General features: G+C 39.5%; 2 protein-coding genes across 2 annotated transcripts in view; both read left to right on the top strand.

Annotated features, from left to right (window-relative positions):
• The window catches only part of ppib (peptidylprolyl isomerase B (cyclophilin B)), a 29045-nt gene extending 21328 nt beyond the window's left edge, over window positions 1-7717 (top strand). Inside the window, exon 6 of the mRNA XM_008291722.1 lies at window positions 7691-7717. Within this exon, the coding sequence (XP_008289944.1) occupies window positions 7691-7717 (27 nt within the window). The remainder of the gene's footprint in view (window positions 1-7690) is intronic.
• Window positions 7718-7760: 43 nt separating this feature from the next.
• On the top strand, window positions 7761-23530 carry oaz2a (ornithine decarboxylase antizyme 2a). The gene is given in 6 exon segments (XM_008291596.1): window positions 7761-7964; window positions 16887-16953; window positions 16955-17035; window positions 19045-19217; window positions 20520-20605; window positions 21356-23530. Coding segments are annotated over 6 exon segments (648 nt in total). The 5' UTR covers window positions 7761-7854; the 3' UTR covers window positions 21487-23530.
• The last annotated feature ends 557 nt before the right edge of the window (window positions 23531-24087 follow it).

Here is a 24087-nt window from a genome sequence, read left to right as displayed (position 1 = left end):
CACAAAAAACAGCACAGCACAGCAGTTAAAAAGCCTTTCGTCTCCAGGCGAAACACCTGACTTGTCAAATATTTGGTTCTGCTTACAAAACTGAATATTAATCAGTTCAAATATTGGGTAACTCAGGGGTTGATGACCTTAAACACTCAAAGAGCCATTTTTTCCACAGAAAAGAAAACACCAGGAGCCACAAAACCCTTTTGACTTCTAAAATGAAGATAACACTGCATATGTCGTTTTTTACCTTTATGCTATGTATAAAAAACTATAGTGTGTTGCATTTATGAAATCAATGACCTGCTACAGAGAAAACAAAATTTATTTCTGCATGTAACAAAAACATTTTGAACTCTGAAAAAAAAAGACACTGGGTTGAAGGTTATTTTCAAATTTAAAAAACTCAATGTCTATTTGAGTCCTCCTCGTATTTTTGAAATAAGAGCTGAACTTAAATTATCCACCTGCAACAAATTAAAAATGATATCTGACGCCGTTGGCCGTTGGCACCTCTGCTCACTGAGGACAGTAACTGCAGAAGGAGCCGTGGTTTCACATCAGTCTCCAAAATACCAGAAAAGTCTCCAAAAACACCAGAAAGAGTTGCTAGATTTGGAAAGTCAAGAGGATTTGGAAAGTCGTCAGATTTAGCGAGAAAATCTCCAAGTTGGCAACACTGCGCGTGCCGGTGCATATGCATATTTTGAGCAATAAAAAAATAAAACATGTTTTATTTTAATGTAATAAGATCATCATAATCTCCAAATTTAGAATTACATTTTAAAAACTAAAATAAGATAAATTTAAATTAAACATTCATTATTTACTTTCCAATGCCACAAGGAGCCGCAGCAGAGGTGTGAAAGAGCCACATGCGGCTGGCATGCTGCAGGTTGCCGACCCCTGACCTAGACTGTGACCAGCCACTGGGGGCAATTAAGATTACATTTTTTGGATATTTTGGTTTTACTTGAGCTGTCATGTCATCCATCTTTGTATTCAGTCGGATCACAACATATTGTAGTATATAGTTTGTTTATAGTACGGTTCTGCCCACTTAATGTCATACCTCTTTATAGAATATCCTGTTTCTAATCATAAAATATCGAAGTCCCGAATCATTTCTTATATAACCTACAGTAAAAAAGCCTGATTATTGTCAAAGAATAATGTCATAATCCCGGTTTATTTCATAACGAAATTCCCCGAAATTGATTCCAGGAATAACTTTTGCCCGTTTAAAGTCATGGTCGGCCAATCGTTGTAGCTCACAGGCCGAGTGTCAGTCACGCGTGCCAGATTATCACACACCGGTCAGCCACGGAAGGCAATGTGTTTGTTTGTTTGGCAATGACCTGCTCACCTGAGATCTGCTTCACTGAGTTATTCACACGCTGTCTGACATTACGTAGGGCACATAAAAGAGAATCGCATTGTTGCAGAGCATGTCGTCACTCATAAGTGAACTGCTCAGCCAGTTAATCATGATAAATCAATCCTCTGTAGACCCTCTAAGTAAAAGAAATAACTTTTATTGAAAGCTGACATTTCACTGAAGCAAAACCATAAAGCTTCGTTTGAACAAACATTTCTTGATCTTCAAAGAAACTGTCCCTCTGATCTTGTAAAAACTTTCCTATTTTGGCTTTATGGATAAATCCCTGTTTTTTGTCACACAGACACATTTTCTCAGTGCTCTATCATTGCGGACACTTTGATACGTTAAACTTGAAGCCCGCTTATTGAAATATCCCAGATATAGTCATAATTCCATCCTGGACCGAGGGCATGATAATAAACGGGCAGCACTGTATATAGTATATAGTATGACCAGTTCAACCTAATATGCCAAATATGCAGTAAGAGTTAATCCAGTATAATCTCTCTTTATGATTTACTGCATTGTTTTGGTTAGTCCATAGAAATGTTTGTTTTTACTTGAAGTAATGACATTTTATTTAATTAATCTAAACAAGAAAATCCAATTTACACTGCAGACCTCCATCTTTCATACAAAATATATACATGAAATTGTATAACAAAGCTATTTTTCTTCAAATCTTATTATTTTGCCACATTCCCAACAAAGTCACACAGTATTTAAGCTTGTCATGTGGAAACAGCATCAGTCCACCAGTGTTTGAGACAGAAACCAATACAAAGAGGGCAGTAGGGTAAACATTTCAGCACATTTCTTTGCATTACAGATAATGAGGCCAAGAATTTGACCTCAGCCTTAGTATTTGTTCATGAACTCAGTGTGACTGAAATAAAAACACCTGGTGACGTCCTGAAGTAGAAATAGGCCATCAGATTACTTGCTACAGTGCTAATTATTAATGAGCTGGACTTATAATGACACGCGTGTTTTGCATGAACTACTATGTGTGTATTGTTACAGTAGTTGCATTTATTTAGTTTTTATATGATGGGGTAAATGTGAATGCCACAGATGTATATGGTTTCTCTGTTGAAAGTCACTGAAATCAAGTGGTAACAAAAATCTAAATGAATTTTGAAAAGCAAGAAAAATAAAAGTATTTACAGAAATTTACAATTTATGCAGACAACTTATTATTTCATGTTGATGAAGATGCAGTAGCAGATATCTGTTTGGAGGCCTCAGGTTTGGTTTTCTTTGCTTGGTTCTTAAGTTTTAGATTTAATGTGGCAGAATCTGTCTCTTGTCAATAAGCATTATTGTTCATTGAGAGAACTTATGCTGTTACCAGACCTTTTTCTTCCACTCAGTCATCACCCATATCGGTTAAATGACACATCCATACATCAGCTACAGCCACTGTATGCTATGGAAGGGTGGAGCATATCCCTGCTGATATTTGGTGAGATGGCACATCATGAACAGGTCACCTGCTCATCACAGGACTCACAAAGGCAAACAACAACGGTCACACTCACAGCCTGTTGACCAATTAACCTACCTGCTTTAAGAGGAAGCTGGAGCACCTGGAGAAAATCCACATAGATGCAGAAAGAACATCCAAACTCCACATAGAAAGGCTCCTCTCCCAAATCCAATCTGCACATCCCTTTAAGGTTTCCTTTCTCAGTTTCTGATCCTTTGATTGTTTGGAGCAGTGCCTCCTTTCATGACGTACACTGACGCGGCGAATCCTAGAAATAAACACAATCCTTTGTTACTGTCAGCAACATAGGATTTTCATTCACAGAGGAGCAGACGATCTGATCAGGAGATGGAGATGAACAACAGAGGATCTCCTTGCTTATTCGAGTTGTGGATTCTGCAGTGCAAGTAGCCTTCAACTAAGCTTCATAAAAACTTAGATGGTATGCACATTTATTAGATACTTTCTAAGATTTTAGTTGAAAAGAGTACAAAATATTCCTATTCTACTCTTTAGCTTAATGTACAACATTCTGGACACTGCTGCTGTCATTTACACAGACTCTCTCAGTAGGTTTCACACACTGTTACATCACGGAGGTGCTGCTCCATGGTGGCTGGCAGGTGGCAGTGACCCTCGTGTCCTCTGCGTACCCAGACAGGCTGAAGCACCACCATGAACACTATGATGTGCCAGGATCAAGTAGCCTGGCTGCTATCTTGTTACTAATCTGATAATCTGTTTCGCACGGGGGCTCTTTTCCATTCCCCTTTACATAACCGAGTCTATGTTTGGCTTCACACTGGGAGTCTGAGCCAAGCTGACCACAGTGAGGGACGGACGGCCACCCCCTTTTAGAGAAAAACAGAACTTTGTGGTCACTTTTAGGAGGTGGGATACATTTGTTTTTTCAAGTATATCTTCCTATCATGTCGATGCCTTCACTGATTTTCCTTCAGAGGGGTCAGAGGTCAAAGTCAGTCATTATGTACACCTCTGGAGTTGTTTTGATCGCCTTAATTTCAGTCCATGACTGATGGATGTCACCTAAAAAAAGCCTCCAGGGACATGGAGTCCTGATATGTCAATACCTTTCCTTTTTTTCTCACAGTACCATACAGCCATACCCACTCTGGACCTTTAGTCAATATCTTTACCACCCACTTTTGAAGGAAATAAGGGTCTGTTTCTTACCACAGCCATTGCTTCAGACTTGACAATATTTTTGGACTTTATCCTTTCCTGTATTGTCCTTAAAACTCAAGTTTCTCTTCCTCAGTCGGATTTACTCTTCCTTTTTCTTCAGTTTTCACCAGAACTCTTTAAAATTCCACTACTTAAGCACCAACAGTATGGTGCTTGGATTGAGGATTTAATAACAAAAGCAATAGCAGTATTACCATAGAAACTGCACTGTAAATCAGTTACATTGAAAGATATTATTGAGCATTTTATTAATACCTTTTTTCATTTATTTATCCTATGTGACAAGTGGAGGTTTTACTTCCAATGCCGTCCTGTGTAGTGGCTGTGGAAGAAACATAAAACTTCAACGGTGTCATCTAAAGAGCCATTAGGTTAATTTGTGTAGACCTGCACTTTGCCTGTTAGAAGAGTCAGTGTGTTTCTCAGAAAAAAAAAAAAAAAAAAGGTTTGTAAGCACAAAACCTCAGTAAGGCACCCCCTGTAAGCTAATCCAGGAGAACGCTGATTAAAAAAGTGAAGGAAAAAAAAAAAAAGCCAATAAAGTAGGTCAATCCCTCAGGGCAAACAACTGTAAAAATAAGTGTATGTAACCTATTGAAGGTACCTCACAATACTGGCACAGGAAAAAATACACTGTAACTACAGGATGCCAACAATAACGTCAAGGACTGTTTATTAATGGAAGAAAGATTTCAATACCTAAGCTTAAGTAAAAGTAGAAAAAGCAAAACTATTAAAAAACATTACAATTAATATGAGTTTTGTTGTGCTGGCCCTTACTTTGTGTAACAGCCATGCAGTTGAATCTAATCTAATCTAATCTAACCTGAAAATATACCCAGTAGCAGGTGTCCGGTATAAAGTACATCATGTTCTCCTGAATCATATGGTAGATGGCTTAAAGTACTACAAAATAGACCAAATCAACTAAATGCAACCTAAAACCTTTACTAAAACGCCAGTGTGCTATCTCTCACGTAACATTGATTACATTATTGGAATATCTCTTTCTGTGAACTTGATTGTGAAACAGCTCTCCACTTTGGAGAATTGTCACGTATATCCATTTGACATTTCTTTTTAATCTTCATTATTGTACAAAGAGGTAGCTTTAATTGCTTTGATCATCTCAATCGCTATGAAAATTATTGACGTCGTTATTGTTTCAAAATTACAAGCACATTTTTTAACAAAAACCTTTTATTTGAAAAGTCATCTCTTGTATCAGGGTTACACATTTACATTTTCTTCCAAAAAAGCAATGTCTTCCTGTCTTAAAATGACTTAGATTTAACTCTACACTGCTGCTTCTTTTTGAATGTGCAGATCTATGAAGTCCTCACATCTCTCTCTGTGTCCCTCCACTACTCACTGTAGCTCGAGCAAACCAGCTCACCAACAACTTTTCTTATAACACTGTAAAACTACTCTATGCTACACAATGGCAAGTTATAAAACTGGAGTACGTGTACACCAGAAACCAAATCTGAAGAAGGACAATGACACAGAAAGCCAAGATGACAGGATTGTTTTTTCAGGTTTGTGACATATGAAAGTTGGAATCAATGTTTTTGAGATGGGTTTTGGTAAGCTGCAGTTTCCAGGTGGAAATGCTAAACTATGGTGCTGACTGCTTCTGTGGCTCATAATATGTGTTCCAGCATATAATATATATATATATACAGTATGTCACAAAAGTGTGTACTTTGCCATGAGGTGTCATGTTAAGCTTCCAGTGACCAGTATGAGAGAGTGTGGCTGTGTCTGAAATCACCCACTGCACCCTATATAGTTTGCCATTTTGTAGTGCTGTCTGAATGTTAAGTTACAAATGTTACTCAAAATATCCCACAATGCACCGTTAAAAGTAGGGTACAGCTAATGGTCATTAACCGAGCAATATGGACCATCATGCATTGCGCGAAAAGTAATGCAAACTAGATGAAGGAGGTCGCGAAAACTCGTCATTAAAATGTAAGTAATTTCCCATTTATGTTTTGTTAAATTTTATTTTACCTGTTTCTTAGCTACACAATAAACTGTGGATTTGATGTGTTTGTACTACACTGTTACAGCACAAATCGCGGCTAGCGAGCAACGTAATTAATAGCTCGAGTAGTGTCCGACATGTTAGCTTGCCAAGGCGTTGCCTACATAGTTCACTACATAACGCACGATATAGTGGTCCCTATGTAGTGTGTAGGGAGTGAGTGGATGATTTCAGACACAGCCTGTGAGAGTGATAACACCAAATCTAACACACCTGCTCCCCATTCACACCTGAGACCTTGCAACACTAACGAGTCACATGATACTGGGGAGGGAAAATGGCTTATTGGGCTCAATTTGGACATTTTCACTTACATACTCACTTTTGTTGCCTGCAGTTTGGATGTTAATGGCTGTGTAGTGAGTTAGTTTGAGGAGACAGCAAATTTACACTGTTATACAAGCTGTACACTGACTACTTTACATTGTAGCAAAGTGTCATTTCTTCAGTGTTGTGAAACTCTGCTCATGCCTGGTTCATGTGCTTGGACTTGTGTTGTGGGTGTAAATAGTGATTCTTGGGTAGATGTGGGTTTGCATTTATGTCTATTTTCAGGTTTGCATTATGTGTAAGAATGGATGTAAATATGGCTTGTATGCACGAGCTGTTAAAGGTGTATATTAAAGGTGCATGGTTACACACTAGGCATGGTGCAACATGTTGGCTAATTAGCAAACTAGTTATTTGATGCTAATCAATAAATAAATGTGCTGATAATTTTAATAAGTTCTAGTAATGTTACACTTACGGAATGGGTGGAAATCAGATGATTAAATGAACCTACTGTGTTTATACTGCTAATTAATTTTATTGGTGTTGATGCTGCTAGGTTATTTATTTGTACTGTAAATAATGTATTTACCCTGGTATGTGTGTGTTTCTAAAGGTTTTTTACCTGACTGTCTGACTGACCATAAAGCCAAAGTGAATTCCAAAAATAAAGAATGGAAAGAGACTAAAAGGCTCCATCTGAGTAAATACAAGTTGCAGTCTTCACATTTTGGCTACGGCCCTTTCAAGTGTGGGGCACAGCACAGTTAGATAAAACATTTGACACCCATGAAAAGATATAACTCACTTTTGTGACATACTCTGTTTTATTCCTGTTTTGATTGTTTGTTTATTGTGAATGCTTGTGTAAGCTGCTGCACAACAAATCGCCCCTCGTGGACAAATAAAAGATTTGAAGTTGAAGTATATATTTGGACATGTTAAAAAGTAAAAAACAGATTTTTTTATACCAGAGGGAGTCTTTACAGTTTTCCTAATTGAAATAAAAGACTCTCACATATGCAAATGTTTCAACGGCTGAACTTTTTCGTGTTCTTTAATGTATTATGCAGCCCTTAAACCTGGCGTGTGTTATTTTTGATTACTGAACAATTTTGTAAAAAATACTCCTGAAATTTTACAATAATTAACACAAAAATAAATACAAAGTTGTGATAGAATGGAAGCACAAGCAACATTGAAGGTCATGACATGATCACATTTTTGTTGTTACTGTGATTACTTCTGGTTTAAACGTTTTTTTGTGAGTTGTTTTTATCTTTGTTTTTATCCTGTGAAGACAGCTGAGGTGGAGGATTACCCATGATGCATCGCTGCAACTATAAAAGCTCCGTCTTGCTGCTGCGGAGCGTCAGACTCTCCGCCATTCAGAGATGTATTAACGTCCTGGTTCTTTCTTTCACTCAGAGTTTAGCTATCGTCAGGTCTTAAGTTAACTTACGAATGCTGAACATATCGGTGGAGTTCTTGTTGAACAGTAGCTGTTTTGGTTGTCATCCAGGAAGTAAAGCTCCGTGTTTACTCGAAGCGATCATGCTGAACACCGAGGAAAGGTAGGAGGATGTTCGCATTTATACAGAAACACTGAAAACACTTACTGCTGCCATGTCTGTTTGTTCTGTAAACTTTGAAAGTGACGTTCGGGTACTTTACTTGCTGCTCGCTCGCAAAGAAGCAGGAAAATATAGAAAAATTCTAGAAATGTCCGCATTGAGAGAAAGCGAGACTCCGTAAACACACAAACAAGAGCCGGAGGTTTGTTTACAGACCAACAACAGTTGACTTCACTGCCTGTCTTCGTGCATTGCTGGACTCAGAGGACAGAGGATACCAAACACTGTTAATAGGAAGCATTCGGCGACTTTTTCATCAGTGTACACCGTGAGAGGGTTTAACGGCACAATCTATACGTGATATAAACTAAAGGGTGGGTGTGGAGGTCTGCAAAGCTTCGAAAAGCTCTCCAGGACACATTTTTCAGTTTCTTCCGGGTGTCTGCAAGTTGCTTCTTGTTTGCTCAGATACTGTAAAATGTGGGCCTGCACCTAAACAAGATGATTTGTTAATCAGTCGGTTTATTTATGAGAACAACTGGATAATGCCTACAAGTTACCCAAGCTTTAGCATCTTTACATGTTGTTTTGTTGTTGGTTGTTTTGCCCAAACAACAGTATATTTTTCCTATATGCTGCGATATGTATCTGAGAAAACAGCGTGCGAATGTCTGCTGTTGAGACACTGGAAAAGGCAAATGCATTTAATTTTCTGTGACTGGTTAATCTTCAGATTGTTCAAGTACAAAAGACTGATTTGATAGTTAATTTGTTGAAAAGTGCCACCACCAATGCTGAGCAACTGATTAGTGGATAAGCTGATTGACAGAAAATGTTATGACCACAAGTTTAATGATCAGTTAATAAGTGAAGTCATTTATGGAGCAAAAATGTCAGACATTTGCAGCTTATTTTATGTTTTAGGCACATCATTATTAACTGAGTAATAGAAACGCTAACATGTAGCCCAGATATTAGCTTCTGTATGCAGATCCATGCCGTTTAAAATGTTTTATATTGTTTGTTTCTTTATAATTACATACCGATTTTTTTTTTTTTGTGATGAAGATCCCTGGTTGTGCAGTAATTATGACCAGCTATGCACCAAGCAGGACACTTAAAGGTTCTAAAATAAACTTGTCAGTGCTCTCTGGTGGACAAACTGTGCAATGGAGACACTTTGTAAATAACCTCAAACATGTCTTTGGTATTTCTTTGTTATAATTACTTGTTCCTTATCAGCCAATGCTATACACTGACATTGATTTATCTGCTATGACCTTATATCACCTGATACATCAGTCACCTTGGGCTCTGGGAAATTGTGAGAGACATCTTCTTGTTTTTTATGACAGAACTCAGCAATGAAAACAACATTTAGTTGCAGCCTGAGGCTTTTTTTTTTTAGCTTTACAGTGAGCAAGATAGTAGCTTATTATAGCCGTCTTCTCTCCATTTTTGTAGTGCAGTTGTGACTTTATAATGGCGATACGCTTGTGGTGTATTTTGCATTGTCTGCTCCTCCTATTGCATCACCATAGAAGCGCTATAGGGATTTGGTGTCACTGTGGCAGTAATATGTCTTATACTTATTTATTTATGGCAAAAGTGATAGTATTGCAGAGCTATGATTTGTATTTTTAGGGGCATTTGCATGGTTTGCGTGTGTGTTTTCTTTCTCCTCTTCCGCTGTCAAACGGAGACATAAGCCTTGTTTTTGTGCTCTGCTGGTTTATAATCTGACACGCAGCGAGCGCAGAGGGAGAGGTCCATTGATGCTGTGAGCCAGAACAGCGACTATATTAGCCCTCTGACTGCTATGGCCCTGTCAGCTGAAGGCATCAACTGACCTACATCAGTCCGCTTACATAACCCGGTCCCCTCTACTAGTTCACTTCTCAAGCATCAATGGAATCTGTGTGTGTGTGTGGTGGAAGTACAAGGATACATGCACTCCGAAACAGCTGGATTATCTAACCTGAGCTACCTGAGTGCAGCTAAGTGCCCCTTTAAATGTCTGGCAGACGGATCACTTAAGTGGTTGCTGTGGTTGCTAGAAGATTCTAGATCAGATCACGGTTGAATTTTCCGTAACGAAACCAAAACATTGTGCCAAGTGTGCCAACCAGTTTCCGCTGATATGTGAAATTGTCAAGCTCAGCTGTTACAGCTGTCTGCAGGTGGGCTGATACAACACAGTTTTCGAAACTCCAAGTTTACATAGATTATTTTGGAGCAGTTAAGGATACAATCGTATGTTCATTAATTAATTAGGGAAGCTAGCAGAAAATAATTAGTAGCTCTTTTGATAATTAGTCATTAGTCATTTCAGTACTTTTAAGCAAACCTTCCTTGAATCTCTTGTTTCTTTTAGTATTTGAAGTCATCACTTTGGACAAAGGTTGTGATGGACATTTTTCACAATTTTCTGGAATTTTATCGACCAGATAATTATCAATTAATTGAGCAGCCCAGCTACTAAGACATTTGGTGTAATATCATTGAAGACAAAGACAGCCAGCAAATAGTCACATCTGAAAAGCAGAAACAAGTTAGTTATTGTACTTAAGGCCAGTATTCAAGTATCAAAGTTGTGATTAGGAAGCTCAGCTCATTTTCAATCGATTAATTAACTGATTGTTTCAGCCCTAATCAGTTTATTACACACTCAGAATGTGACAATGTGGCACAAATGTGAAGAAAAGTAACTTTAAGTCTGTTATTGTTTGCAAAAACTTTACCTTTTTGATAAAGTTATTCTTTTTTCTGTCAGGATTTTACTCTGTGATGGAATTGTTTGTTTTGGCTACACAAACATGATACTACCTAGTCACTTTGCTTATTAGTAAACAAACACACAAGTAAAATCAGGTATATATTTTTTTTCATTTCCGTCCAAGTGTTTTTTATTAAGCAGCTGTCTGAGCGGCTGCTAGTGTCATCTGCTTAAATACAGTGTGACGGGAGCTGAATGCTGCGCACCACCCAGTGCATAAATGCCAGCACAGATAGTTTTGTGCTGGACACTCTCTTTGCTGCTGGATGATTCTAATGATGTTGTGTATAGACAAAGTGAATGTTTTCAAAACAGTCCATAGACTTGGTTATTATAGTTGTTGTTATCTTTATTGTTGTTCGCTACAGGCATACCAAAGTTAGCTTGTTCTGACGAAGCTTGTGCTGAATCCAATTCATGTGTGAGATTCCACAAGCTGCAGCCTGTTTATGGGTTGGAACAAATCTCAATGTAAGACGTGTTCTTTAAATTTCCATGTTCTTGATATTAGTGCTGCCTCTTTGCATAGAATGTTGGGATTAAGATTGGCATGGCTTCTACTTCTACTCCAGTTTAGGACATGAAGTAATGATTATGTTACACTTCTAAAGTGCTACCTTCCTAACAAATACGTCTTTTAAAGCAGCGTTTTTACACTTCCCAGTGTGACGGCTTAGTTGCACTGTCTTATAATAGAACTGGACTCTCTGTACTCTTTTGTTTCTGATTGGTGATGGATGTTCATGCTTACAACGCTATTCTTTGGTTCAGTTCAAACAGCTGCTGTTGTCGCTACTGGAAAAGGAACCACTGTTGCACTCTGTGCTTAAGGGTGTTTGTCTTTAAGTACTTTAAACATAATTTTAAAACAACAATAACAAAAAACGTATAGCTTTTGACAGACTGTGGCAAACATTGTCATGAAATGTGGTAGAGACATTCACGTCTCCCTCAGGATGAAAAGTAATTACTTTGGTCATCCCTTTATGTTTTTATCTGCAACCAGCAGTCAAGATTTTAATTTGTCCAGTGCTTAAGCTTATGACCTGCAATAACAATATTTGGAAACCTGGGGACGGTTCACAAAGCAGGGTCAACAAACTCTGAGTCTCATTCTGAACTCTGAGTTGATCTACTCTGAGATAGGAAACTCTGAGTTTCTGGTTCCAGAACAGCGGATTTGAGTTTGTTTAATCAACTCGGAGTAGTTTCACCTGGAGTTTGTGGAGTGCGTGCACCACAACCATAAAAAGCCAGCATCAATGGAGCCCCGATTTGACGAGTCACCATGGCAACGGGGAAGAGGAGGGCTGTGTTTTTCACCCCACTAGAATTGGAAATCTTAATGCGCTCATACGGCAAGTGTGAACACGTTTTTAAAAAGAAGTGCAACACCGCTGCAGCTGCAACACAGAGGGAGACAGCATGGAGAACATTGCTGCTCGGGTCAGTGCCTAAGTTTAAATGTTTTCCTTTGCAATCACAATAATATTACAGGGGAAAAACTGCTTTAATGGTGGCCTATTAATTTATTTCATTTAGGTGCAATCCCACGGGGGAGAAGCGCACTTGGCAGCAGCATAAGATGAAATATAAAAACACTGTTCAAATCCGACAAGCTGAAGTGAGAGTGACGCACAGGTCGCATTTGGCTACAAAGACCAGTTTCTGTGTTTACGTTAGTGGTGACAGCTCCGTTTCCGCGGTGGCGGGGATATTTGGAGATCAAATTTGATATCCCGATTCCAGCACACCGAACGAATAGTTGGCTATTCGGCTATTCGGGTCCAGCCCTACTGCTGACTAAGTGAATGAATGAGGAAATCAAATGGTTTGTGTGGCTGAAAGAGGGCGCAGACAGAGAGAAACTCGTTGTTCATTGAGAAAAACCTGGTCCCGACCAGGTTAGGTTCATAGAGTTTGTTACTATGGTAACTGACCGAGGTCTTAAGTTAGCTCTCTCTGTGAAACAGGCTAGAGCTACCTCTCTGTCTCTGGTTTGAGTTACCTCCCTTTGTGAAACGGAAAACTCAGAGTTTCCCTCATTTCAGGGTTAGCAGACTCAGAGTTTTCACTAAACCTGCTTTGTGAAACAGACCCCTGATGACATTGTTTTCCTTCCTGTCTGTGGATGTTGACATTTTCGGCTGGTAAAACCGAGGTGGTGAACTTTATACCAATTGTAGTTATTTCTGGTTGATCCTGCATGCAAAGTTGTTGAGTACTAAAATGTTTTAAATTTGATTTAACGCTTCACACATTTAAAAACTCTGCGCTGTACTGTTGTTGTCGTGTTGACTAGGTCGGTTGTCAGTCTGTCTGACAAGCCGCACACCCACAGTTTGGGTTCAGGGGTCAGAGCAATGTGTTTTGACAGGGAAACGTCCGTCGTCCACAGTCAGGTTTCAGAGCACGTGTGCCTTTCCTGTTTCTGTCTCGACATCTTTTCCGACATAGTGGTCTGCCAAACTTCCAGGGGTCTGAGAAGGTCTGAGGACTCTCCTGTTTACTTCCTGTGTACAGCAGTTTCTTGTTTATGTGTTAAACCTTCCTTGCTTTCTCAAAGGCTTTTTTTGGGGCCAATGAATTTATGTTCACAGCCTGAGTTTTACTCGACTTTTTTTCCCCCATTGCTAAGCTGGCAATTACAGTGTTAGAAGTTGGTTTGGTTTGTCTCGTCTTTTTGGAGAACCGGCCAGAGACTTCTTGTTTTAGTTAAGTTATGTTTTTTGACTTTTGGCCAAACTTGGCCTCAGCAGCCAGCCAACCAGGGCCATTCACCCCTTGAAACAATTCACCTGAATCAATTGTCATAACAACTCACAGCTCAGGAAGAGCAAACTATTAGTGGAACCCCTAATCCTTCAAAACATTTCTCTTGCATTCACACACACATGCCATTACCCCTTTTGTCAGAGTGGGATGATGATGCACTTGGCATCTTTGAGTGTCAATGCAACACACACACACACACACACACACACACACACACACGATCAAGTACTCCTTGGCATATTAATACAGGCCAAGCTTGTGAATGCACTTGGCCTTCACACTGGTGTACCGCCTGTATCATCCATCAAGTTGAAGGTCTTTGAAAATGTAACCTATATTCTGTTTTTAGGGTGACCTCATGGCCTATTGGGGGGCTAAAGGCTGCAACCCCTCCAGCTGGAGTGTCATCATGGGATGGGAGGGTGGCTTGGAGTGTGGATGAAATGTCAAAGGACGAGAGTGTTGCCTTTCAAAACAAGCTGGCATTTACATCAAGGACAGACTCTGTCTGTGTCTGAAGGGGAAGATGGAAAAAGGGAAGCAGATCTTGACAGCTTGGCAAGCGTTCCTATCTCCTCCTACTTCATCCTGCCTGTCGTCCCTAGAACAATCACTATCAGTTTTGTTTCTTTCAAAAAAATGAAGAGAAACTCTTGTCTGTTTAGAGAGAGTGGTGCACTGTCCACATTCATGTCATTCCACTGCAGTGTGCTATATTTAGAGGAAGTTTGGGTGTTTTTTTTTTGTTTTTTTTTAGAATCACCTGCTGTGTACTTCTGCTTTCTGTGTGCGGTGACTGAATCTTTTCATGTATTTATTTTAGTTGTTAAGAAGATCTTTTTTGATCCAGAGGATTGACCATAAGTAATAGAGGAATGTATATTCAGTGACTACAGTACAATTATAAAGAAACTTAAACTTGCATGCTACTTTGTACTTCTACTTTATGAAAGAGGAGAATATTGTGCTTTTTCTCAACGACATTTATCTGAATCTTTAGTCATTTATAAAACATCAAAAACATGAGATCACCAGTTCAATCATGTCACTAGTCCAAACCCAAAATATTTATTTCACTGTAATGCCGCTCTGCTGTTCATACTCTGGTAAAGCCTTTTGAATACTTCCAACACCACTGCAGCACATGAAGCAGTCTGGGTCACTAAAATTACAAGGGTTTGTCCACTCTATAATGCACTGGTTCATATGTTGTCTCTGCATAGCTAAGCACTTAGGGATGAGATGAGGGAAGAGCGTGCGCAATTGCGGCTGCAACATGAACAGGCTTGGCATAATGAGCTTTGTTTTCCATTGCTCACTCTCTTGGCTTGTAGCTATGCAGATCAGGTCGTCCAGGTTACCCGTCTGGTCTGCAGGGAAACTGGCACACCTCAGCTCCGCCTCACAGAAAACAGCTTGATGTCACTGGCATAACCTAAATAGTGGTAAACTTTCAAATGTATTTCTTCCAGTGAACCACCACAGGAACCACTGTGACCCCAATAATAACCGCAAACTAGACTCATCACCTATTTGACAATGTTAACAGAAACTGAAAGTGTGGAAGCTTTATAAAAACATAATCTACAGGCAGAGCTGCTGTCTTGGATTGCTTTAGATTTCTCAGGTAGAACTAAGGAGGTGACTGGAGAGTGTATACTCACAAACAGGTCAGACTACCTGTTGCAGCTTCAGGCAGGGGGAAATTGTGTAAACGTGTCAGGTTTCATTGAAGGCGCAGGACTTTTGCAGGGACAAAAATGAGAGAAACAGTGAAGAATATTTGTTAATCTAAAGGCTGAAGTTTAATGATTTGAGGATTTTCATGTCCAGGCCAAACTCTGGCAGCAGCAACTTTCTGCCATCCTGTCAGGTTGGAGATGCACGACCGTAACTCAAAACGCAGTGTTCCCGAACGCCTTGCAGGCTATTTGCAGAGGTGTTTACAGATCATGTGCTTGTTATGATACATGCCCTCCACCACTTGCACAACCCATCAGAGACTCTTTGAATGCAGTCATCAATTACAGGCTTTAATTTTGTTTATGTGGTAGACTCGTCATAAACAAACGGGCTGTGAAGGAGAGTAAGTGAACTTCAAACGTGCCACAAGTAATTCAATAGTTTGCAGAGCTTGGCCAAATCACATGCTTGTCAGCTTTATTCTGTGTTAATGGATTATGATTTGAATTTGTTTGAATTGTGGTCACATGGTTGGAAAAATCCTAAAATCTATATATAACTAAGCAGACCAGACTAAGTGGACCACTGAGTCTCAGGTTTAAGGCCACAGAGTTACCGTCAGTGCCCTCTTCTGCTGATTAGAATCTTGTCTGGCAGATCCTTAAGTTTGATGCAAACATATTGTTGCTTGCAGGACTAAATTCAAACTGGGAGAGTCTGTGTCTTTGACTTGGGTTGTTTGGACAAGTGCAAACTGGGATACAACAAATGAACTAACAGTACAATGTGTGAAATCCTCTGGCTGTCCTCTCCACTTGGCGTGTTGCCACAGGTGTGTTATATTTGCTAATTACCGGGATGTACCTAATGAAGTTAAAGTAGGCCTGAGAGAGTGTGTGAAGCAACAAGCTGAGAGGGTTACATCAGTGGAAGACAGGATTAGTCATTAGTGTTTCAGTTTTAGTTCTATCTTTGAGTTGGGTTTCTGGGTTTGAGACGTCCTCTGAAACTCGTAAAAAATTCTCTTTACATAAAAGATTTGCCAGGCCAATAGTATAGACCTGAAAAGATTAATCAATCTGTCCAAAAAATAAACAAATAAAAATCTGTTAGCATTTAGTTGGGTGAAAAATAACTGTTTTCTAGTTTCTGGTTCTCTGTTTTAATGAACTGCTGCTTTTTGTGTTTTCAGATATCACATTAAGTTAAGTACATTTTCGTTTTAGCCTTTTTTGTCAGACTCAAAACAATTGACGATGTCATATTGGGCTTGTGATACATGTGGGCACTGGATGGACTCCCAAACAACATTGGAAGAAGCCAACACAAGTAGTTTTGTACAGATTAGTTTGGCCAGCCTGCAGCTGGTAGTTGTGTGGCAGGATGAGTGCAGCTCTTCATTCAAGATTTTTAAGAGGTGCACAGTCATGTAAACCAGGAGCTCAAGACAGGAAACATACCTTAGTAAAACATAAAGAACAACTGTTTATTGTCCTGCTTTTAATCAGTGATTGCACAAGTTTTATCAGGTTTACAGGTAAACAATATTTTTCTCTCTGCTATCGCTGCTGAGCGCTTTGAGAAAAGAGAACCCGTGTGTGTGGAATAAAGTTATGACTCTTTCACACAAAAGATCCGTTTTGGTGAGACAATCTGAAACACTGACTGGTTCGTTTTTGTCTCTGCAGTTCCTGGTTAGCGGGGTCTCTGACGCCCAGCTCCATCCCTCAGGCTCCGGGGCCTCTGTGGTGTTCCTGATGCCCCTCACCCACAGCTAAAGATCCCGGGTGGGCGAGGGACTGTCAGGGATCACTCTCTCTGCGTGCTCCTACACAAGGTGACAGTCCCCAATTTCACACACACACAGCTATAGTCTGATTTGTAAAGCTTCCTGGTGAATCTGCGCATGTGGGCAAACCTATAATCACACAGCATCTGAACCCATAATGAGAGTGTTGTTATAAAACAGCTGGAATGTGAGCAGTGGTGAGTTTACATGTAAATATAAGGCCCATAATTGACATCATAGCCGCTGCAAGAAGGAGAAAAACATCGACTCTGCTCTTGTGAATGTGACTTACACATGAGTCACTCTTTCCATTTAGACTTTATTAAGAGAGTCAGATCAGTCTTTGTCCTAGATTGGAATTTGAAAAGCTTTTTTTTTTTTTTCAGATAAAAGAGTTTTCATAAGAACTAAATGGTTTGAAATGGTAATAATGGAAAAATGAGTCCACACGTGCTGTTCTAATTCACTGTAAGCACTTTAGATAATAATTGTGTTAAGTGCTTTAACCCTTGGGGACATTTCTGACTCAGTGCACTAAACAGGAACACCTTACTAATGAGTTGTACCCTCATTTTGCAAAGTCACTTTTGAAAGCTAGAAAGTCCTTTCATCTGCCTCCTACTCATCATGTGCACCTGCTGTGGATTTAATGCTTACATTTTTTTTTCTTTCACCTCATTTCCTCTTTGCAGGCTCACATTTTAGATCGCAAAGTAGATAATTTAGTTATGTAGACTGTCTGGAGTTTAACCTTTTTGTCTTTTTAAATATCTGTGTTTTGTACATGCCTGCACACACACACGTGCTGCTGTGTCCTGTCGTGTGTGTCCGTCAAGTTGTACCCCAGACATGTGACCAACTGTCCCGGAGAGATTAGAGATTTAGGATCAGACAGATCAGTCACAACTGTCATATCAACATCCTCATATGACCTCAGCAAGTAAAAAGCCTTTCTGACCTGTGACCAGTTGAGCAGATTTGGTTACAACTCTGAACCCAAGATGTTTCGTACATTTATGCAGACTTTTATTTCTTCTACGAGTGGAAGTCATGATATAACAGCCTCAGCAGTTAGAAACATTTACATGACAGATGAATCTAAGAGGCTTCATTCAGAATGACAGTGCAGCTCAGCTTTCATGATTCAGACAACATCCAATCTCTAGTGAATCTGACATCTATAAATGCAGCAGTTGCTCCAGCAGTAGGAAGAGTAAAATAATGTACTGACCTAACAGGCTACATATTTACAAGGTGGAAATTACTGTTTTGCACAGATTTTTTTCTGCTTTTTGTTTTTCCTTTGCTGTGTTCTTCTGTCTGTGCAAAACCAAATGTGTGACAAATATGTCCATACCACTAACTGGTCAGGGTTACGCTGAAGACAGAAGCGGCTTGTTAACCACACATCTGATACAGTAGAGAATCTGTCTGCAGCAAGCGTGACACTCTGCTGCCTCTTCAAGATACCGTTTCACTTAAAAACTGCTCTCAAATGGAGAAAGCCCTCTTCAGAATGACCATTTTGTTTTTTTTATCATCTGATCTTTACGTTTTAAAGTGTCCAATGATTTAGTGGGTGAAAGTACAAATCATAATTTAATGAGTACATTTACATGTCGATTACTATCCTGGTTATGATTATTTGGTGGAGCTAAATAAGTTAGAGTTATAAGAGTTAATTTGCAAAAACAGATAACTCCATTGTTGGAGATTTTCAGAAAACATAATTTTTTGTTGTTTGCTTGAGATAATATCAATAAAACTGAAGTTGAGTGGATTTGACTTAGTAGTAATGACATGACAAAAATAGAGATAACTTAAGTTTGATTGATATTATCTCAGGTAGATGATGGAAAAGTGGGTTTTCTGAAGGTTTGTAAAGATGGAGTTATCCATTTTTGCAAATGAACTCTTCAGTTTTTTGTTTGTTGCTGTTTTTTGAGTATCCTGGTAAAGTTTTGCACATGTAAACATCTTATTCTGCCTTCACAAACCTGGATGAAGCCTAATCTTAATCCTGTCGCTCTCTTGTTCTCCGCCCTCTATGATTCCAGGATGACAAGCTAACAGTGACACAGGCCGCTCCAGTGAGTGGGAACCCCTCTTTTCTCCGCTTCCACTACCAGCTGAATGAGCGCCGCTCGGCCTCCTGGGATACAGCTTTATCAGAAGACAGCCTCTTCCTGGAGATTCCTGCCGGGCCGCTGGTGGAGGGGAGCAAAGAGGGGTAAGTTCAAAAGGATCTTTCCTTGGAAAACAGGGGATTAAAGCTGTTTTTTTTGCCACTAAACTGTGAATGTACTGCATTTAAAATATACCTGAGTCCTCAAAAGAAAGAAATAATATCAAAGAGATGTGCTTTTATATCTTATTATATTTTACTAGGCAGCTTTCCCGTTCCATGGTCGTGTCCCTTTTTTAATTTACTGTTGCAAACTCCAAACGTCTTCCATGTATGTGTTTTCTTGGTAAAAGCGATGTTATGTAAATTTCCACAGCACTAATTTATCTATACACCAGTCATGTCATATCCCCCCTGGGCCTCTGTTTCTTCTTAACAGAGAAATTGTTTCTTGTACACAAATTATTTTCAGTTGCTTCAATTTTCCAGTTTTTTGGAGCCTAGTTAAGTGGCAACAGTGAAATGTGACCCTCCCTGCACTGATGCTACACTTAAAAGTATTTCCACACCTCATAGAGCTCAACCGACATCAAGCTACAAAAAAAGAGAGTGGAAACAGCTGGAAATCAATAGAGAATGAAAACAGTACTTTGTGTTGTAAAGAGAAATCTTGAACAACATGGTGGTGTGCATGACATGAATGTGGTTATTATACTAGAATTAGTTATGAGGAAGTAACAGTGTTATTCATTTTGCTCTTGCAGCCCAGATAGTTCCAAGCCTTCCTAATGTTTTTAAGCCAGCCTTTATGGGAAGCCAACTGCTGCAGGCTGTTCATGCATTTGACAGTTTATAGTAGTGAAGAAAAAATAAAAAGTCAGCAACAAAGCTGTTCTAAACAAGCACTTCCAGTTTTGGATCCTCTGTTTTGGTCCAGGCCTGGGTGCAAACACTGCTGCACTTAAGTTAGCCGTTGCTTATGTAAAGAATCAGTCCTCTTCCATATCAGAAATACCATCTCCTACCATGGACATACTGTAGCCTTGTAGAGGTTTCTCGACTCGAGCAACATGGCTTTAAATTGTATATGGAGGCTGTTTATCATAAGTCATCTAAGCTACCAGTGGCCACACAAATTAAAGAGGATGCTAATAAGTTTCTGTTTTCACTGCCTGGCTTTCTCTTTGGCTGTAATCAATGCCAGGACAGAGTAACCTTGTCTGCTTGCAGGCACAGTGCCAGTCCTGTGAGCACCAAGCTTTGCAGCTGCCACTGCATTATTATGTAAAGTTGCAGCGCTTATGTAAAAAGAAAAAAAAGAAAAAACTTTGTGCGTCATCACCACTCCCCTCTCCCTCACTCACCGGCTCACTCTCTGTCTTTCTCTGTGTGTTTATCTCCTCCCAGGCTAACTGCTCTGCTCGAGTTTGCAGAAGAGAAGCTCAAAGTTAACTATGTCTTCCTGTGGTTCCATAAAAGCAGAGAGGATCGATGTAAGAGCTCTTGTTATTTTAAAAATACTGTTTCTTTTACCTGGCAGAGTTTGTTCTGCCAACCAGTTTATATTTCTGTCAAGATGCAAAGACCTTTAGCCGGGTACCCAGTCAATAGTAAGGATTTTTTACGTAAGTGCACTGTGTGATCTGTGGTGTAAAATGTGTGGAGAAAAAACACTGTTAGGTCCCTGTTTATTGTGCAGGACTGCAGTGTAGATTAGCAGTAGTAATCTTACCATAATTCATTAACAGGAAAACATTTAAGCAGAAAAAAAATTAAAAAAAAACATTATAAAAACCTGGAATCCACTGGAATCAACATGTGAAACATTTTCCAAGTTGTTATCAACACTGGGAAAAGATAGTGACTTTGGACACTTTAGATGTTTTCCTATTTAATTTTTCATTTGTTTACTGTGTATTATGTGTAAACACAGCCTACAGGTTAACCAGCAAGTCTGCTCTGATAAATACTGTGACATTATTATTATTATTATTATTATTATTATTATTATTATTATTATAAATGTAGCATGCCTTTTAAATCCACCAGCAGGTTTTTGGGTTCAGAGGGGGGTTGCTTCATGAGACATGACCCTGAGTTGATACTTTATTGACAGTTTGCTTTTTAAAAAATGTGTAAAATGTGTGATGTCAGTGAACAGGTTGCGTGTGACCACTGTTGATGGTTTTACTGCTGATGTAGTCTCAGTAGAAACACTGAACCCTCTGTCGTTCCCTCACCAGTGTCCATCATCAAGACGTTCCACTACATGGGCTTCGAGATGGTGAAGCCAGGGAACCCGATGGTACCAGCCCGGCCTGATCTGGCCTTCATGGTTTACTCTCTGGACAACAGCAGCTCAGATGAGGAGTAACTGCCACCGTTTCCTGACAGCTCCCTCTCCCACCCTCACCCTCCCTCTCCACAGAAACACTCCTTTTACATGTTTTTTTTTTCCCTCAAGCAATCAAACCTGCTTTGACTCACCCTCTGACACAAACCTTTCCTGCCTCTCAGAAATCCCTCATCACTGACTCGAAGGTGTCACCTTTTTTCATACATACTTGTGATTGAAGGGGGTATTTTGGGAGCGGCAGGATTTCGGTGTGACACAGACATAGCCGCCTCCCCTCTTTTCCTTTAACTGCAGATCGGAGAAGCAGGGAGCGGCATAGCTTGAACTAAGCCATCACATGCAACGAGGAATACTTGCGCTTTTTTCTTTTTCCCCCTGCTTCCTCTTTTAGCCACATTATTTGTTTGTGATGCCACGAACAAGACAAACACCTGCTGGAAATTCAGGAGAAGGTGGCGTTTTACATTAAAATTCAGCATATCTCTCCTCTGACAGCTTCTACCTTTTTATAAAACAGACTTTGGTTTGTGTTTGTGTGCTGTATACCATGCAAGTTTTGTCTTTGTGGGTAAAAATAAGGAATTATGGGGTGTGGTCTGGTCAATAAAATATTGTTTTGCTTTTTAATATAAATGGGTGGAAGCCTGATCTGGTACATTTAACATTTGAAGCACATGTAAACATTTCTTTACTCTTCTTCCTGAAATATGCCGAGGCATCATTCCAACTCCTGCCACTCGCTGTTTAATTTTTCAGTTCAACACAGTTGAAATACCGTGTTAGTCTCTCCAGACGTGACTAAGCTAAGAGGCAGTGTAAGTGCTGAATGTCAACAACACTGAGACAAACACCTTCTCTTCTCTGCACAATAATCAACCTTTTAAGCTGTTATTAAAGAGCTGGGGTGCAAGACTGCTTTACACAGAAACAAATGCTTAGTATATTTTTTCAGAGACATAAGCTTAATAATTGTGGGTCAGGTTTGAAAAAAAAAACCAACTCCACTTACTGTTACTTTGCATTAAAATGTAAACATGGTAATCAAACCTGGAAGCTGCAGCCCCAGTTTCAGCATCTGAAGTATTATATTCAGAGCTATGAATCCTGATTTGTCAATAAAAAAAAATAACATGTAGCCATAGATTGCACATCCTTGTACATTTTGTAAGATGGATTGAGCATGGATAATATGTATGGCCATCTTTGATTAGGAAACAGTGGCACCAACCTGACAAATGTATATCAGATACTCTGCTGTGATCATGATAAATGAGAGGTTAGAAACTGCAGCTAGTTGAAAATCATTAAGCCCCGTAAAGTCGTCAGCAGTGCGACCCTGCTGAAACATGACTTTTTGTGCCTAAAGAGGAGAGTGCAATGTTAATATTTTTTACTCTTGAGTCTTATTGAAAGAATGTGTCCATTGTTCATCTCGCTCAGATTCAGACCCATGCTATGTGAGGAAATTTAGCTCATCAGTGGGGTACAAACCAGAGCACTTCAGGTGATTTACCGTATATGCAAGTAGAGTTAAAACGCAGGGGGAGGCCTGCCTGTGTTTTGTTTTTTTGTTTTTTTTTTTATTAGTACTCAAAAAAACGCCAAAGAATCCAGTATGTCTGCCGTCGATTCAAATCATCTTGCTTATAAAATCCAGCTATTCTAAACCTAGTATGGTGTGTAAAGCAATATTAACCTACATTCCCCTTGTCAGCCATACTTACTGTAACACCTCAGAGAAACGTGACGATGGTAGTCTGTCTCATGTCGGGGTTCAGATGGGTGGGGGCCTTTCTTTCTTCTGCATGTGTTCAGATCATACTAGTCTTCATTGCTACTGATTGAGCCCTGACTATAAGCTGTTAGGAATTGTCAATATAAAGTTTTCAGAGGTATATTTTTATGTATGTATATTTCTCTATTGTTTATTGTGATAGTTTAGGGATTTATTTTTTGTTCTCTGTGATTAGTTAGCAACCCTTCAATGACAATCCACACTTGTATAATTCACAAATTTTTGTCTTGGGGGGAGGGGGGATATCAATAAAGTGTTTAACTAAAAGGTGTTGTCTGTTTTCTGCTCCTCCTGAAAGGGTAACAAATTTGGCTTTATGGTTCATAAGCATGTGCATAGTTGTCACATGCTTCTTGCCCTGCGGTTCAGTTGAAGCCGACTCTTTGTAGAGAGAAACTGTAAGTTTTTTCTTTGAATTGAGACATTTTGCAGCACAATAAACGCATACAGATCAAGAAAATCAAAGGAAGCCAGACAAGGGTGTAAAAGTTAGAAACCACACTGATAGCCTAAGCATGCAACACCAATGGCAGCACAGTACCATGGGACTGAAGCAGAGCTGATGATGAGGCTGATTTTTCCAGAAATTAAAGTGTGGGGTTTTTTTCTCACATGAACAGTCATTGTTTCAGACTATCCCTGACTAATCACCAACAAGCACAGCTCACCGGGCTGCTCGCCAAACACGGCAATGAGCTCCAAAGTCAGTCAATCTACAGATCTATTTTCAGTGGCGGATAGGATGGCTGCTCTAATACAGCAGCAACCTGTTTTTAAACCTCTGTTGTCTCCTGAAGGCGAACAACTGTGACTCTGTGTTCAGA

This window comes from Stegastes partitus, unplaced genomic scaffold (genome assembly GCF_000690725.1).
Source record: "Stegastes partitus isolate 25-593 unplaced genomic scaffold, Stegastes_partitus-1.0.2 Scaffold17, whole genome shotgun sequence".
Classification (NCBI taxonomy): domain Eukaryota; kingdom Metazoa; phylum Chordata; class Actinopteri; family Pomacentridae; genus Stegastes; species Stegastes partitus.
The sequence above is the reverse complement of the archived record's forward strand: the minus strand, read 5'-3'. Positions and strand labels throughout refer to the sequence as shown.